The sequence below is a fragment of the Haliotis rufescens genome, unplaced genomic scaffold (assembly GCF_023055435.1).
Source record: "Haliotis rufescens isolate VD_foot unplaced genomic scaffold, xgHalRufe1.0.p SCAF_6, whole genome shotgun sequence".
Classification (NCBI taxonomy): Eukaryota; Metazoa; Mollusca; class Gastropoda; order Lepetellida; family Haliotidae; genus Haliotis; species Haliotis rufescens.
In genome coordinates, this window is record NW_025964334.1 from 8,736,495 (window position 1) to 8,755,110 (window position 18,616).

The following is an 18,616-nucleotide window of genomic DNA, read 5'->3' on the forward strand; positions in this document are numbered from 1 at the left end:
ACACATAGACACAGACAGACAGACACCCTTCCACAGAAAGAGACAGACACAGACATATATCCATAGACAGAGACATACACAGAGGGACAAATAGCCATCCACAGACAGAGAGAGACTTACACACACACACACACACACACACACACACACACACACACACACACACAGACACACATACATGCAGACAGACAAAAACCAACAAACAGAAAGAACACACAGAAACACCCCTTTTGAGAAAACCTGACTCTGGCGTTCCCTACCATCACAGACGCTTGGCGTTTGAAGGGATCCATTTAAGAGTCGTACTTTCGCCAATCTAGTCCATGAGAAGATATCCCCGGTGCCAAGGTGGGAGCATTTGGGTCGAGCGTCTGCTTCAGGAGCCTCGCCCCCACTCCATATATTGACTTGGTGAAAGCTACCCTCGAAACCATCTCCTGAGGATGTGAACAGTACATTACATGTAAAAATGATGTTATACACCAGCTACAGAGCTTGTTCAGCATGTCAGTCATGACACGTCGTGTCAGTGTCATGTGGGGGATGCGATGACATGCATCAACCAAGTCAGCGAGCCTGACCACCCCATCTTCCCGAGGCAAGAGAGTTAACTGACTATAAAAGTCCATTTTCCACCCTTGCCGAACTAGGCTGGTATTATGGAGTTACATTTTGGCTGGACTAACGAGTCTATGCATAGTCCAATCAAAATCGCGCACCGAAATCAAATTCCGGTTCGTAAACTGTCGTGCAGAATTCGATCAATTGCAGGATTTGCAAAGCATGTGCACCGCCAACTCGTTGTAAGCAGGTATTTTCCAAATCTTTTCATGTTTTTAATCAAGGTGCTCACATGAAGGAGACATTACGCGATGTAAGACCCGTTTTATCACAATATAGATCTTGATTATCGATCAGATCGTCCTGACTGGGCGCCACCATTTTGTGTGAAGCAAACGCAAGTGATACGAGAGGTGGAATCTGATTGGTCCATAGGAGAGACTTTGAAGGGACATAACTAGTAATAGCCACTGGTGGCGCTACGATCGAGCCCAGTAATTCGGCAAGGGTGGAAACTGGACTTTTAAAGTCAGTTAACTCCCTTGCCTCGGGAAGGTAGACAACCCGATCCCGTTTGTCATCTCTCACGACAAGCATGGGTTGCTGAAGACCTATTCTCTTCCTCGGATGTTTACGGGTAATATTCACAGGGGTTGGAGGAACATAGACCATTTATGTAGAAACCATTGCATTATTGGCCGTTTTAGAAATAAAAAGTAAATAATACCTCCTAACTGTAAGTCCAGAGTGCTTTCAAGAACGATGGCATCGTCATCAAAGCTTTCTTGCGTTGTTGTATCTCCATCCACAGTGACAGCGAACGCATCCCCCGTCACCTTGATGTGGTAGAACCCCCACCGGTCTGAAGTGATGTTTTTCAATATACTTGTACTTCTGAAATACACAACACGAGAACAAATCTATACATGCTCTGATTAATTGATATATCAAAGAGCTCGTCATGTAAGTATTTTGTATAGTCTCCATAACAGACGGTGTGAACATTTTGCTGCCAGAGCAGTGGAAAATATTTTTATTTATAACTATTTTGAATTTTTGCTTTCCGTCACTGAAAATAGGAAAAAATTACCTGCGACATTTTTGTTTTTTAAAAAAGATTTTTTTCCTGGCCTTATATTGAGTGAGTGTGAGTTTATTCAAGCAATATAATCGTGGGGGACATCAGAAATTGGCTTCACACAATGTACCTATGCGGGGAATCGATCCTGTCCCATTAAGTGTTATGAGACCGAAATGTAGTCTCATAGGGTTTCAGCTAGTGGTACATCTAGTGTATCTGCAGGAACAAGGGTAGATAACTACGGGCGTCTATACTTCACGGTTTGTCTGCTTCCCCTTCGTTCCTCCATCACCCGTGAATACATACGGCCGCCATGCTGTGTAATAGACACTCGTATCTATTTAAAGTGAAGTTATGGCGTGAGGCTGCGTTTAATTCACGGAGGTGAAATGAGATCAAAACTCCGAACATAATCTGTGTGCGAACCCTACCGTTGAAGCAATGTGTAGAGTATAGATGGCCGCGAGGACTCGGCACATGTCGTACGAGAAATAGTGCCGATCTAATCTGAGTGCTCATTGGCCAAGTCACTCGCCGGTTTCCTACTCGCTGGGATCAGGCCGTGGCTTGATTCGTTGGTTAAAAATAGTGACTACACCGCTTGGTGGCTGTATGTATTCACAGGCTATTGGCGATTGAGGAAAGAGGCGAACACGAACCCGTGAAGTATTGACGCGAAGTACACGTGAAGTGTTGACGTGACGTATTAACGCGAAGTATTGACAAGAAGGTTTGACGTGAAGTGTTGACATGAAATGTTGACGTGAAGTCCCGACGTTTAGCATTGAAGTATTGACGTGAATCATTGACATTGACAAGGACTTTGACGTGAAGTGATGACGTGAGTGTTGACGTGAAGTGTAGACGTGAAGACCTGACGTGAAGTATTGAAATATTGACGTGAAGTATTGACGTGAAGTATCAAACATATATTCGTACCTGAATCACCTCCAAATTATTGTCTCCGTTAATTTGTCCTCACCTTTCAGAATTAATGACAAGGTTTCCGTTGTCGTCTATCTGGCACTGCAGTGAGTTTTGTGAGGTCAAGGTCATGACGTCCGATTGCCGGGATGACGTTACTTTCAACCAGAATGAAATCACGAAATCATTCACATGCTGGTTGGCATGTAGGCCAATCTGATCCTGTGCACTACCTCCGTTTGAAAACATCAGGTCAAAATCTACAAAAAATGAAGAAAATGGTTAATACTCAAAAGAAGTCAAAGAACAACCGATTCTTAAATTTTAAAATAGTTAATCAGTCATGACAGTTTAACTATAGTAATACGAAAGAATCGTGTGTTCTTTTGAGTGGTATATATGTACGACCAGGCCAAAATAACGTGAAAAGTAAACATGATCCTAATGTATTGCTGCTTATTGCGTTCCAGTGAGCGTTTTTATGTTTCTTGTTGAATAATTCATCTAACTCCGATGTTCACATCACGTGTATATTCTACTCTCAGGAGAGGCGTAATTCTTTAATCGATAAAAAATATCGACACATTCATGTGGCAGTCGTAGGCGTGAGACTCGGGTAAAGGTGAGGTGAGGTGAGGTGTTATGGATTTTAACGTCGCGTCCAAGATTATTGCACTTATATAGCGACGTGCATGTACGAATGTGTTTGTTTGGCTGCTTGTACTAGTCCGGACTGATGCCGATTCATAGTGCTAGCTCACTGAGATACCATGCCGCAGTTTAACATGAATATCCCACTCAGACACAGTCTACTGACTCCGAGCCGACCAGCCCTTGTTTTAGCCCCTTAATGCCGAGCGCCAGACAGGGTAACAACGAGTACCATCTTTGAACGTATTTTGGTATGACGCGGCCGGGGATCGAACCCCGGACCCTTCGCTCTCCGGGCGGACGCTCTACCATTAGACCACGGAGGCGGTCTGACTCGGGTAAAGGAATTCAGCAGTTCATTATTTTTTCAGAAGGATGACAAACAACGTATTTCAAAACATAAGAGTATATCAAATGACACTTCACATGTCGATGGCTACATAAATACTATCCTACCTTGGCAGTCCGATTCATTCTTGGATCCCTGGAACAACGTTGATTTACCACCTGGGCACTGCCTGCACGATTTACCTCCCCTTGCCTGTTGGAAGTGACCTTCCTCACATGGCATGCATGGCTCCACGCCATCATCGGAGAAGGTGCCAGCTTGACATTCAGCTGTAATGGATAGCACAGTTAACAAGTATTGTGAGGCTGGCATATCAAAACGATCTGGAGTAACATGGTCAAGTGCACATCGCCGTCTTTGTTTTCGTTCTCAAACTCTATCGATAGTTTCTATAGACATGAACAGGTATAAAATATTTTTGTTTTACGATATGTTTTGTTGTTGATTTCTTCCAAAATATACGGGTTAAATATTTGGTGATCACCCACCCAGAACACTCCCATAACGCTATGTCAGACATTATGCACTGATACCATTGATCCTCCTACAACCTTGACCGCCTCCGTGGTCTAGTGGTAGAGCGTCCGCCCGGAGAGCGGAAGGTCCGGGGTTCAATCCCCGGCCGCCTCGCACCAGACGTTAAAAGATGGTACTTGTTGTTGCCCTGTCTGGCGCTCGGCATTAAGGAGCTAAAACAAGGACTGTCGACTCGGAGTCAGTATACTGTGTCTGAGTGGGGTATTCATGTTAAACTGCGGCATGGTCTCTCAGTGGGGAAGCACAATAAATCGACTTCAGTTCGGACTAGTACAAGCACCCAAACACAAACACGTGCATGCACGTCGCTAGATAAGTGCAATAATCTTGGAAGCGACGTCAAACCTTATTTCCCCTCACCTCCAACAACCTAGACAATGGCGGATGTGTTGGATGTGACACCATAGGGAACAATCCAAGAACATTGTGGTAAAATTGGTAGTCATAATACAATTGCAATGACATGTAGAGTAATGCAAGAAGATCGTCATTGCTGATGAAATATGTACTCAGAATACTATTGAAATGACATTTGGAATAAAGGGGGTGAGGGTATCTATAGGGGGAATTGGTTTTTAAAATACTATTGCAATGATATGTAGAATAATGAAAAATAATCTACATTGTTGGGATGAACTGGTATTTAGAATATTATTGCAATGACATGTCGCATAATGCAAGATGATCACAAATATCGATAAATAAGTCATAAGCAGACTACTACAATAGTATTTTTAAAATATCAAGACATTTATGCAATAGTAAAATACTTCCAATGATCTCTGTGAGGAAGTCAGGCATGACAAAAATATATAATAGTAAATAATACCAGTAAATAGCTGACATTTGCATATAGCAATATAACGCACGATGAAATAGCTAGTACATACGTCTACACTGTTGCAGTGTCGTAGCTCCCGCCAACGTCGTTGTCATGCCACTGGGACATGGTATACACTCGTTTTGCCCTGAGTGGCCCTGGAACCGGCCGCGAGGACACATCTCGCATTTCTTGGTCTCCGTGTTGAAGAACGTGCCTTGTGTACACCCCACTGGAGGTAGATGTAAAGGGAAATACTTCATTTCCATGTAACCATCGCTCCTTATTTAATCTCAAAAACCTGTATATTACAATTCCCAGTTCTTAAATATATGTTCTGAAACATCTGTATATGACATTGAACTCATTGAAATACCTGCAAGGGACAATGCAGCATTGATATATCTGCAAGAGACATTGATCTCATTGAAATACCTGAAAGGGACAATGCAGCATTGATATATCTGCAAGAGACATTGATCTCATTGAAATACCTGAAAGGGACAATGCAGCATTGATATATCTGCAAGGGACATTGATCTCATTGAAACATCTGCAAGGGACAATGACATCATTGTTATATCTGCAAGAGACATTGATCTCATTGAAATACCTGCAAAAATACGTTTGGCGAAACCAACGGGACCTGAAACAGTGATAACATAACCACGGTTGCTGAGAGACTCAACTCTGCAAAGCGATATGCAGTGTCTCAGACCACTGATACTTTCATGTCCTAAGGCGAACCAGTGAACGAAGAAGCTCAATGCCGCTTTGAACAGTGTTTCAGTTACATTAGCGTATCAGCTTGATTTGGGAGGAAAGCCCAAAGTCTTGCAGGTCTTAGACGTTTGCCACTTTGGTTAAACCCACGAGCACTTGTGTGGTGCGGAAAAAACTAGAAACACAATCAGGGTAAGCCATAAAGGAAGGCTTTTAGGTACGCCTAAGGGGCACAACTCTGCACACTGAATTGCGGCGTCTTATACGACTGTGTTCCTACTAGGAAGGGAGTGCTGTGCTTGAACCAGTACTTACCACAGCCATACGTTCTGTATGAAGGGAACTTCCCCGATGGACAATGAAGCTGAACTCCCTCCGTTTCTACTTCCACATTCCTGTTCGGAACGAGACTTGACGGAAGTAGTTTGGATTTATCTCCCTTTATGTCCTCCTTCATTAAGGTCAAGATGTTCTTGGCGTTGGTCTTAACAGTTTTCATCGCCTCTTGAATATCCATGGAGGGGTTCAAATTAGTTTCGACGTCAACTTTCATTTCTATTTTGAACTTTTTTGTACCATCGACACTTCTTTTACTTCGTATTGCACCACACACCACCTGAAAGAGAGATCAGATGTGTTTGTTTATTTGTTGTTGTTTAACGCCACACTCAGCAATATTCCAGGTATATGCCGGTGGCCTGTAAATAATGAAGTCTGGATTAAACAATCCAGTGCTTGATATTAGGAGCCACGATATCCATCCACGCCCTCGGGTTATGAGGGGCGGTCGGGTAGCCTAGTGGTTAAAGCGTTCGCTCGACACGCCGAAGACCCGGGTTCGATTCCCGACATGGGTACAATGTGTGAAGCCCATTTCTGGTGTCCCCCGCAGTGATATTGCTGGAATATTGCTAAAAGCGGCGTAAAACCATACTCGCTCACTCACTCAGGTTATGATGACCCGCAATCATATAAGTCGGCGAACCTGACACCTTGTCTATTAGTCGCCTCTTACGACAAACACAAGTTACTGGGGAAATATATTCTAATCCGGCATCCCTCGGGGTAGCACAGTAGGACTGTCATCGTTTGTAACTTTAATATTTACAGTTTAAAATTAGTTTGACCTGTGCTATCATCAGCGTCGACGCCAGAATTAAGGTACTGTTGGAGAGTCCACAAAAAGGGACCAAGGATTTATTAAATTAGGGGTTCCTAATTCTAACTAACGGCAGGGGATGGGCGTGGGGGAATGTGCTTAACAGACTACGTATTTTGAGGAATCGGCCCGGGTTCTGATGTGACGAGCCATCGCTTTCACTACATGGCTTCCCCAACGCCCCATATACCTAGAAACATTCACGAGATTTAACACGGTGTGCAAACAAGAATTGAATAATACTGCTCTGTAGCGAACACCGATGTTGAAATGGTCTCCAGCAATCAATGCTTGTTGTAAGAGGCGATTCAAAGGATCCATTGGTCACACGTGGTGATTTGGTTCGTAGAGTGGTCGACGGCGTGGATCGTTGTGCATCAATCACTGGATTGTCTGATCTAGACTCGATTATTTACGGGCTGTCGTCATATAGTTAGAATGTTGCTGAGTACAACGTTATGAAATGGTCTCCAGCAATCAATGCTTGTCGTAAGAGGCGATTCAAAGGATCCATTGGTCACACGTGGTGATTTGGTTCGTAGAGTGGTCGACGGCGTGGATCGTTGTGCATCAATCACTGGATTGTCTGATCTAGACTCGATTATTTACGGGCTGTCGTCATATAGTTAGAATGTTGCTGAGTACAACGTTATGAAATGGTCTCCAGCAATCAATGCTTGTCGTAAGAGGCGATTCAAAGGATCCATTGGTCACACGTGGTGATTTGGTTCGTAGAGTGGTCGACGGCGTGGATCGTTGTGCATCAATCACTGGATTGTCTGATCTAGACTCGATTATTTACGGGCTGTCGTCATATAGTTAGAATGTTGCTGAGTACAACGTTATGAAATGGTCTCCAGCAATCAATGCTTGTCGTAAGAGGCGATTCAAAGGATCCATTGGTCACACGTGGTGATTTGGTTCGTAGAGTGGTCGACGGCGTGGATCGTTGTGCATCAATCACTGGATTGTCTGATCTAGACTCGATTATTTACGGGCTGTCGTCATATAGTTAGAATGTTGCTGAGTACAACGTTATGAAATGGTCTCCAGCAATCAATGCTTGTCGTAAGAGGCGATTCAAAGGATCCATTGGTCACACGTGGTGATTTGGTTCGTAGAGTGGTCGACGGCGTGGATCGTTGTTCATAACATCAATCACCGGATTGTCTGATCTAGACTCGATTATTTACAGGTTGTCATCTTATAGTTTGAATGTTGCTGAGTACAACGTTAAACAACTAACAAACAAACGATAAGGGTCTGAATTAGTTGAATTCAAGAGTATATAATTGATACATACTTTCACATTCTCGGGCTTACTGTCCGACCTCTTCCAAGTCTCAGCGAAGGGCGTGTCCTTCAAGGCAGCAATGAAGTTCTTTCTGATCTGTTTCTTCACGTCAGGGTCGGGACACTTTCCTTCGTAGTAGTGCATGGACACTGACATCACCGTCTTCTTGGCTCGATTTGACTCTACAAATAATACCATGAGTGAGAGAAAAGTAGTTTTAATACCCCTGCTTTCAGGTATTTTTATATATTTTGAGTGAGCGAGTAGGTTTTGAGCGGTGTTAAGCACTATTCCAGCAATACGTCAGGGGACACCAGACATGGGCTTCTGACATTGTACACATGAGGGAAAGGGGCGTTCGTTGTGACGAGTGAGTCTAGTATTACGCCGCTTCCAGCACTATTCCAGCAATATCACGTCAGGGGACACCAGACATGGGCTTCTGACATTGTACCCATGAGGGAATAGGGCGTTGTGACGAGTGAGTATAGTTTTACGCCGCTTCCAGCACTATTCCAGCAATATCACGTCAGTGGACACCAGACATGGGCTTCTGACATTGTACACATGAGGGAATAGGGCGTTGTGACGAGTGAGTATAGTTTTACGCCGCTTCCAGCACTATTCCAGCAATATCACGTCAGGGGACACCAGACATGGGCTTCTGACATTGTACCCATGAGGGAATAGGGCGTTGTGACGAGTGAGTATAGTTTTACGCCGCTTCCAGCACTATTCCAGCAATATCACGTCAGTGGACACCAGACATGGGCTTCTGACATTGTACCCATGAGGGAATAGGGTGTTGTGACGAGTGAGTATAGTTTTACGCCGCTTCCAGCACTATTCCAGCAATATCACGTCAGGGGACACCAGACATGGGCTTCTGACATTGTACCCATGAGGGAATAGGGCGTTGTGACGAGTGAGTATAGTTTTACGCCGCTTCCAACACTATTCCAGCAATATCACGTCAGGGGACACCAGACATGGGCTTCTGACATTGTACCCATGAGGGAATAGGGCGTTGTGACGAGTGAGTATAGTTTTACGCCGCTTCCAGCACTATTCAAGCAATATCACGGCGGGGGACACCTGAAATGGGTTTCACACAATGTGCCTAGTCGGGAATCGAACCCAGGCCTTTGGCGTGACGAGCAAACGCTTTTACCACAAGGCTACCCGACCGCCCCTCGTTGTGACGAGCGAATGCTTTAACCACAAGGCTATCGCCAACATATACTCTTCCAAAAAAAGAAACGCGCAGGTAGATTTTTGGTACATTTATTGTACCTAATAAAGTCGATATATTTAATTTAATATCATAGATACAAATATTAAATTTTGGAGCTCGATCGTCACATGTTGTCGTTGTACAAAGGCATTGAAAACTGTTCATTGTCATGTCACATAAGGCCACAAGGTTGCGCTGAACTCAGTATCTCGTGTGACCGTAGTCATAAGTATCTTACAAAACGATGGCGAGAATTTACTCAGTCAATCAATCATTTTATTTCGGTAATAAGGCCCACGTACATCTCAAAGCATATATAACTTCAGTACTGCAGCATACCAAATAGGTTGCAGGTATGACGATTGATAGCTTTTGATCAAAGTTCACCGAGAACATTGGGGAGTCGGACAACTTGGTACTTGGGATGGAAGCGTGACATTTCGAAAACGAGGTCCGCATATTTGCCATGTTTTTCCTGAATCTTGTCAATCACATTAGTGTCAAAAAGGACAGAAAATTCAATGATATAAATGATTCCATTGGATTTATCAAAAAGAAAAGATCAGGTTTGTTGACCTGGATACGTCTGAGGCTGCATAAGGGACTTTTCCAAAGAATTTTGTATTTATCATTTTCCATGATGCCCTCTACATATTCCGGGTCCTACCATGGATGAACCTCTGTTCAAAGCCACAAGCAATGCGAAGACGGTAATAAAACTATATTAAGGATATCATCATTATGATATACAGATTAATTTTTTTTTAAATGCAGCAAAGAGGGTTTGGGTGATCCTGGCACAGTCAGGCTGGTTAGGCTCATCATCATCTCAGGGCCCTTGCCCCCTCTACACGCAGCCCAACCCACCTAGAACTTTTCAGAGAATATGAAGACTCTCCAACACTGCAGTCTTCTGCATTACACAGATTGTCAGAAGGGCTGTATTCCTGGTAGCAAACCCGGGTACACTCCCAATGTCAGTCAACAGATTGGGAGGTACCAAACCTAAGGCACCGAGAACAATTGGGAGTCGGACAACTTGGTACTTGGGATGCAAGCGTGACATTTCGAAAGCGAGGTCCGCATATTTGCCATGTTTTTCCTGAATCTTGTCAATCACATTGGTGTCAAAAGGGACAGAAAATTCAATAATATAATCATATATATTCATCGATTGCGACTGAGACACGTTCACGATCGTTTCAACATGAAGCAGTGCGGAAAAAAACTCTCGATCGCGACTGATCACGACATTTTCACGCCCAAGTTTAAACAGTTATGTATGTGAGGCGTTGTTTTTTATGTACGATGTATGAACACCGTGAACGCTCATGCCACTGTCCTGACTGTTTCGAAGATAAATATTTAACTCGCTCTGAAGATCACTCCGCAATGATTTACAGCCTAGCAGTACATAAATAAACCAAAGATCGCGACCGTAGCGCGAACTTTTCGCGTCCCAGTTAAAACACTCATATATGTACAGGGTGTAGTATCTATGAATACGGTGCGAACATCTAGCATTCACTGGCAATTTATTGATTATTTGTAAGAGGCGCATATATTTCTTTCCGCTATCATTTATGGGTTAAAAGGGTAGGTCAACTAGTGTGTGTTGGTCTTAAAATACAGTAAACTACGGTTATAACGAACTTGAAGGGACTGCTAATTTTAGTTCCTTATAACCGTAGTTCGTTATAAGCATATATACAACATAACTACAGCAAAAAATCGGGACCAAAAAGGTAAGTTCGTTATAACCGTCAGTTCGTTTTAAGCGTGTTCGTTATAACCGTAGTTAACTGTAACTGAATGCTTTCGCCGCCTTAGTAGTATATTTTGAGTGTTTGGAGTGAGTGAGGTTTTACGCCGCTTTTACCAATATTCCAGCAATATTACGGCAGGGGACAGCAGAAATGGGCTTCACACATTGTACCGATGAGGGAATCGACCCCACTGTGACGGGGCTGGGATTTTAGCGACAGAAATAAATTGTCATCGAATATTCTTGAAATAAAAAATTATGCTCAGACTACATGCCGCAAAAACTACATTGTTGCGAGGTGTTTTTTCTTAAAAGAAAATTCATGCATGGCGCCTTTGACAAATGGGTTTTGTCAACGAATTTATTATGATCAAACATTGATCAGACGAATAACTAAATATTACATTAATATTATATTAAATGATATAACATTTACACTACTTTATATGAAGCACGTCAGAATTAACTTTTTTCACATAAATAATATTTATACAACCAAATCAATACCGCATCAGCGAAAAACAACTACACTACAGTCGAACGGATTCAGTAAGGAAATTTCAGCTTTCTTAAATATTGAGCTTGACCTTTTAGACTTTGCGTCGGCAAATTCCTTGGTGTATTTGTAATGAATGTCACGTACATTAATAGTTAAAAGTTCCCAGGGGCGGATGTATTTTCAGGATATTTTCCCAATTTATGTCCATGTGTATACATGATAGTGAAACGTTGGCGGTGATTGTCCTTAAGTACACTCTCGGTACACATGTACCAAGATGTCATGTCTCTCGAGGTCAAACAGTTCACTGTGGTGTTTCAGCAATGTACGAGTGGACTTAGGTTTCATCAAAGTGGTAAACATCTAAGACCTGCATCACTTTGGACCTTTCTCCCACTTCAAGCTGACTCGCTACGACATAAGCCCCTTCAAAACGGCGTTAAAATACACTAACTCACTCACTCACTCTTTTAAGTAAATGTGTGAGTTGGGTATTAACCGCTTTTAGCAATATTCTAGCAATATCACGACAGGGGACATATGCTGTGGGTTCCATTCATAAAACCAACAATATATATATAAAACAAAATCTGATAACTTTATTTTGTCCCTCAGTTTATATGATCCTAGTTTGGCCTATGAAACCCATAAAATATGACATTATGGTTTTGTCATTGAAACCAACAATATATATATTGAAAAAATTTGAAAGAACTGTTATTAAATTTGATTATGTCTTTTTAACCATCACTCATTTTAAACAACAGTTGTACCGAATGTTTTTCTTTGATTTACAAAGATAGGATATCTATGTAACCCATGCACAGGATTTATTAATATTTAAAAGCCTTAAATCAAATTATACATTTAAAAAATAAAACCACGTTAAAGTTTTATTTGAGTGCTGACTAAGCGCCAGTACTGTTCATTATTTGGATATATATTGCTATCTTTAGATCTTTTCACTTGAAAACCATACATAGGATAATATCAACTGGGAGGTATAGTTTCTTTTGTTCCTGAATATAAATTTATTATTACCTGAAAGATACATGAATAATTATGATGATATGAACTCTACGGTTTAATCGATATATCAGAAAGCCACACCTTAGACCCCGCACCCAATAAATTCAAAAAGATGTTTTACCAAATCTCATTAAAATCAGATCTTTTTGTCTGATACACGTCCCAAAGGAATGCATTCAAATTATTTTTTGACATGTTTTTAAAATATTGCTCACAAATATATATTTTATAAGTCATAATATGTTTAAGATTAAATAAACCCATTTCATATTATTAAGAAACTAAGTAATATTTACATATATGAAAGTACATGTTGTGGCAATAAAATGACATGACAACAGTTAAGACTGAAGCTACATGTATACTACCGGGCAAAATAAAGTATACAACCATTTTTGATGGTGTCTAAAAATAATACAAAAATTTAAATGGTTATTCGATGGTGTGTATTTGTGTGTTATAGGTGTTTTTTGGATTTTAAGTTTCAGTGTTTCTCGACAGTTTTTAGCCTAGTAACGTTTTGACAACGTTAGTAATTGTTTCGCCAAATCCAATTTGCAAGTGTATACTTTCTTTTGCCCGTCATTATTAGACCAGATGAGGGTCTGTGTTTGGTTATCACTCACTCTCGCATGCCGGGAGCGCCCCTTTAAAGTTCCATTTCCCGGATTCGGAACAGACAAAGAGTTTCCAGGCTGTAAAACTAGGCGGTATATCTGTCCCCTTCGTACACTGCATCTGACAGAACCGCCCATTCTCCCACAAGTCGCAGGCAAGGGCCCCGTTCACAGGCGGCTCTGGCTTAGGGCACGGGTCTTTGGCTGCAAATTGGTCAATAGATTCGGAGGTTATCATATAATATCATTCTAAAATTCAATCGTCGAGTAAAGTAATCTTATCTCTCACAAACGGTACCTAAACAGTTTTCCTTGACTGTGCGCATTAATACATTACGTCACTAGGTCAGTTGGACAGTGACAACAGGCAATATAGTTCCACCTTAAAACTTGTTTTTCACACCCCGATTTTCGTAACGTAGACTATTATTTTGATCATGGTAACAACGATACGCTTTAATGATAGACAAGGGCGACGTAATGTTTGGTTGGAAGCGATGGATGTAGTTACTAACTGACCTTTGTTATTTGCATATTAATCATAAATGACCCCAACGGACCCCGATATATGCCGGGGGAAAACAAATTGTTTATTTCTTTAGGTTATACGGGTATGTACGACAACATATAATTTGCCATTGGGACCCATCATCATCATCAACATCATCGTCGTCGTCCTCATCGTCGTCGGGTGTGGGTTTGTTTGGGGCGTCCTACCCAATGAACTCCCTACCCCTACCTTTAGATTCGCCCTTGGACAACCCCTACCTGTACATATAGGCCGGCCAGTTGACCAGTCCCAGGAAGCGAACGGAGGGACGGTCTTGGAAAGCTGACACTGGGTGGTCTGAGTTCCGTTCAGTATCCACCCTGCCTGGCAACTGAATGTGCACGAGGCCCCCACCCCCGTGCCCGACCCACAGGATACCTTCATGTAGGGCAGGGCATACTGGACTGGACACTTGAGATCTGAAACACAATTCTTTGTCAAGTTACAGATTCTCGTACTTTTTGGGGTTGAGTCCCATTCCAACCCACACTGCCAGAGTGAGGCACCTTATCATCAGCTCAAAAAGTGTTATCCCAAATATAACATTTGTACATTTGACCCTGGACCTAGTCATACAAGTCATACAAGTCCGTGATTTGACCACTTTCTAAATAGCATTGTGTGTTCATAGCTTTTGGCAATGGGAGCCGTGCAAATTTACACTTGTCAGTGTTATCTCAAATATAACATTTGTTACATTTAAATAATTAAAAAGAAATCTCTTGTATATATATCACATTTAGTTCAAATGGAATGTGTACTTTTAAGTTGTAAACGCTAAAATCAGTCCAAAGTCATTAATATTAAATCAGTTAAGATACAAATGGGTGTTTTGCAAAAAAATCTATACAAAAAATCTAAATGTTAAAGACGATCGATTCTTCTTCCCGGCGTGTCTGTTATCACGTTTTGTGGTAATACAATCCTCAAGTGGGACACAGGAAGGGATATCGTAAACTTTGGAAAGATTAATGGGCATTCGGAGAACATACTAGAAGACTATATAAGAATCCTACTTCAAAAAACGTAAAAAGAACAGGGAGTATTCAACTGGGTCACAGCGAGTGATTGATTTGTGTTTAACGCCGCGTTCAACAGTATTTCATTTATATCTGGGCGTGTACCATTTCAGCTTTATTTGAGATGAAAGCCTGAAGTGATGACGGTCTTAGACTTTCGTAATCCCACAGGGGCGTTTAAGGTATAAATAACATACCACAATCATAGTTTTATGCATACCCAAGGGACGCAACTGCACAGCGAATTGCGACATCTCGAGGTCAAAAGGGCAAACATTGGGATACCTTCAAAGATGGGATTATTTATCGTGATATAGGCGAAATCCTGTTACACCATCATCCCAACAAGGATCGTGGTGATTGAATAAATTAATGGCGAAAGCGTTCGACAATATGTGCGACAATGATTTTGCAGGAATAATGCTAACAGCGCCGTAAAACAATACTCACTCACTGACAAGGATGGGGTAGTTGTACGGTATTATGGAATATATGACTATAGCACTATAAAATCACACCTTTCACAATAACTTTAAATCTACATGGCCTTGCTTTGTTGCCAGCCTCGTCCTGAGCTTCGTAGGTGACGTCATAGACTCCGATCTTTGCCACTTGGTTGTTCTTGATCTGGCTGTGAAGGTCAGGCTTGATCTCAACCTGGCTGTTGTCTCGAGCCCGGGGCACATCCCACTTGGCCATGGCGGAGTGGGAGTCACGGCCTGTCACAGCCGTCACGCTCCCTGGACAACTGGTGAACAGTGGTGGCTCCTTGTCTTGAAATAATGATAATAACACTAATCATAATAACAACAGCCACAGCAAATCTAGTCTCTGATGATCCTCACGCCACCTAGTTTGTTTTTAGCATTTGATTCTGCACTGTTTGTTTGCTGTTTAACGCCGCACTCAGCAATATTCCAGCTATATGACAGCGGTCTGTTTATAATCGAGTCTGGACCAGACAATCCAGTGATTGACATCATGAGCATTGATCCACGCAATTGGGATCGATGACATGCATCAACCAAGTCAGCGAGCCTGACCACTGGGGTCGACAGGCGGCCGTCTCATGGTTTGTTTGTTTGTTGTTTAACGCCGCACTCAGTAATATTACAGCTATATGACAGCGGTCTGTTTATAATCGAGTCTGGACCAGACAATCCAGTGATTGACATCATGAGCATTGATCCACGCAATTGGGATCGATGACATGCATCAACCAAGTCAGCAAGCCTGACCACCCGATCCCGTTAGTCGCCTCTTACGACAAGCATAGTCGCCTTTTACGGCAAGCATGGGTTGCTGAAGACCTATTCTACCCCGGACATCAATGGTCCGTTTCTGCACTTGACCCTGAGCGTTTGTACAGGCGATGCCATTCATTGTGTCTCAGGTTGGCAGGGGAACCTTACCGCCGTTTCCCATGGCCTCAGAGACCTGTTTCAAGTAGCAGAGTGAGTGGCAAAAACGGTCCCGTGGTTTATTTTATTATCGTTTACATTTAACCCGCTAAATAAATAATAATACAAAAATATAAACCTCCCTCCAAACGTAGTCTAAACTGCCGGGCAAAAGAACGCTGTATCCCTTATTTTGTTAGAAGCACGTTCGTCATATCCATCAATTTTATATCAGATATACAGCAAACTGCCGGGACCAAACAATAGTTCGTTATAAGCGTGTTCGTTATAAACGCAGTTTACAGTGTACACCCATGTTTGATGGTGGCTAAAATGAAACAAACAAGAAAAAGTTATTCGATGGTAATGTATTTGATACCGGTATGAAAGTTGGGCATTGGGCTTTATGTTTGCAGGGCTTCGGCCTAGTGACGTTTTGATAAGGTTTGTCATTTCTTTTGTCAAATCCAATTTTCAAGTGTTTATGTTTGCCCGGCAGTATGTCTGGACAAACACGTCATGAGAAACAAGTACTCACCATCACAAATAGGCTCCTTTCCCCGCCACGACTTGTCCGCCATGCACACCCTGATCCGGGACATTCCGGTTCTGACGACGTAGCCCTTCTTGCACGTGTAGGAGCAGATGCTGCGGTAGTTGTTGTTGTCGGAGCAGGTGAAGGTGCCGGCCGCGAAAGGTTGCAACAAGGGGCAAGTCAAAACTGAAAAGAAACAGGACCATTGGAAATGCCTCTCAGACTTTTCGTGCTGACAAGCCATTGTTGTATATCGTACCACATCCTCGATTTACCAGGGTATAATATCTCCATTGTTTTATGATAAATACCCTGAACACATTAGCTACCAAAACTTCGTGTGACGTCCCCATCCCTACAAAAGCCTCCTCACTCACTGATAATCTGAGGCCAGTTTTTAACGTACTGCGGGGGGGGGGGGGACTAGGGCTAGGTGGTGATTTGAACTTTTGATCTTCCTTCCCGCTAGGATTCGAATCCACGATCATAGAGTTCTAGCATGCCAAGGGACGCAACTCTGCACAACTAATTTCGGCGCTTTAGGCGACTAACCCCCATGGGCGCAGTTACTCAATAAAACGATCTTCAAGCGAGGAGTGGCTCATTTTGCGGTCACAGTTGACAAACAAATGCTTTTGAATAACAAGTGCTATTTCTTGTAGATCAAATCTTCAAATGAATTGGTTATAGCTTTGGCTATACGTTCACACTTTTTATACATTAATCTATAAAACATTCGAATGTATGAATGAACAGTATACTAAAAAGTATGCGTATCCCTGAACCGTATGGATCCGTATGGTCAAACCGAACTTACGTTTACACTTTGGGATGGCGTGCGACCACTTGCCACTCTTCTCACAAGTGAGTTTCTTCTCCCCGACCAGTTCGTAGCCTTCGTAACACCCGTACTTACACGTGGACCCGTACACGAACTCACTGTTCGGGTGGCACGTGTAGTGCCCGTCAGGGAAATCGCTCTTCGCTTCCATCTTACACCGTACGACTGGAAGGAAATAGTTCATTAAAGGAAGCCATTGCGCGAAACTCAAAGACTGGAAGAGCCACAGTAACAGGTGACCCAAACACGTCACAGTACATTCCCTTTCTGCACACGACACAGATGGTATCACTACCAGTAATTACCAGTTACTATGCGTAATAAAACAAACCCCGTGTAGATTCCCGGTCAAGATACCGTACGGTTGTCGTCATATCCGACTGATGATGATCGGATGGTTTTAATGGTTGGCTTAGTTGTTTGCGGAAATGATCGAAGCTTGTCAATGTTTGCCTTGTTTGATCGCAGAAATGATCTGATGGTTTCAATGTTTGACTTAACTGATTGCGGAAATGATCAAAAGGTTCCAATATTTGACTTTTTGATTGCGGAAATGATAGAAAGGTTCCAATGTTTGACTTGGTTGATTTCGGAAATGATCTGATGGTTTCGATGTTTGACTTTTTTATTGCGAAAATGATTGAAAGGTTTCAATGTTTGACTTGGTTGATTGCGGAAATGATCTGATGGTTGCGATGTATGACTTGATTGATTGCGGAAATGATCTAATGGTTTCGATGTTTGACTTTTTGATTGAGAAAATGATCGAAAGGTTCCAATGTTTGACTTGGTTGATTGCGGAAATGATTTGATGGTTTTGATGTTTGACTTTTTGATCACAGAAATGATCTGATGGATTCGATGTTTGACTATTTTATTGCGGAAATGATGCATCTTCCCGAGGTGTGGTAGTTAACTGACTATAAAAGTCCAGTTTCCACGGAACTTTCACATTCAGTTAACTCCTTTGCCTCGGGGTGATGGTTCCTCTGTTGCCATATAGAGTCATATGTCTGAGGCAAAGATCG

At 42.3% G+C, this 18,616-nt stretch overlaps 1 protein-coding gene across 1 annotated transcript in view; it reads right to left on the reverse strand.

Annotated features, from left to right (window-relative positions):
• The window catches only part of LOC124144008, a 61,388-nt gene that overhangs the window by 35,129 nt on the left and 7,643 nt on the right, over positions 1 to 18,616 (reverse strand). Inside the window, exons 6-17 of the mRNA XM_048385918.1 lie at positions 17,565 to 17,753; positions 16,751 to 16,933; positions 15,331 to 15,585; positions 14,012 to 14,212; positions 13,253 to 13,447; positions 8,109 to 8,281; positions 5,962 to 6,262; positions 4,994 to 5,155; positions 3,674 to 3,835; positions 2,625 to 2,826; positions 1,289 to 1,455; positions 261 to 437 (exon numbers count right to left, since the gene is read on the reverse strand). Of these exons, the coding sequence (XP_048241875.1) occupies positions 261 to 437; positions 1,289 to 1,455; positions 2,625 to 2,826; positions 3,674 to 3,835; positions 4,994 to 5,155; positions 5,962 to 6,262; positions 8,109 to 8,281; positions 13,253 to 13,447; positions 14,012 to 14,212; positions 15,331 to 15,585; positions 16,751 to 16,933; positions 17,565 to 17,753 (2,367 nt within the window). The remainder of the gene's footprint in view (positions 1 to 260; positions 438 to 1,288; positions 1,456 to 2,624; positions 2,827 to 3,673; positions 3,836 to 4,993; positions 5,156 to 5,961; positions 6,263 to 8,108; positions 8,282 to 13,252; positions 13,448 to 14,011; positions 14,213 to 15,330; positions 15,586 to 16,750; positions 16,934 to 17,564; positions 17,754 to 18,616) is intronic.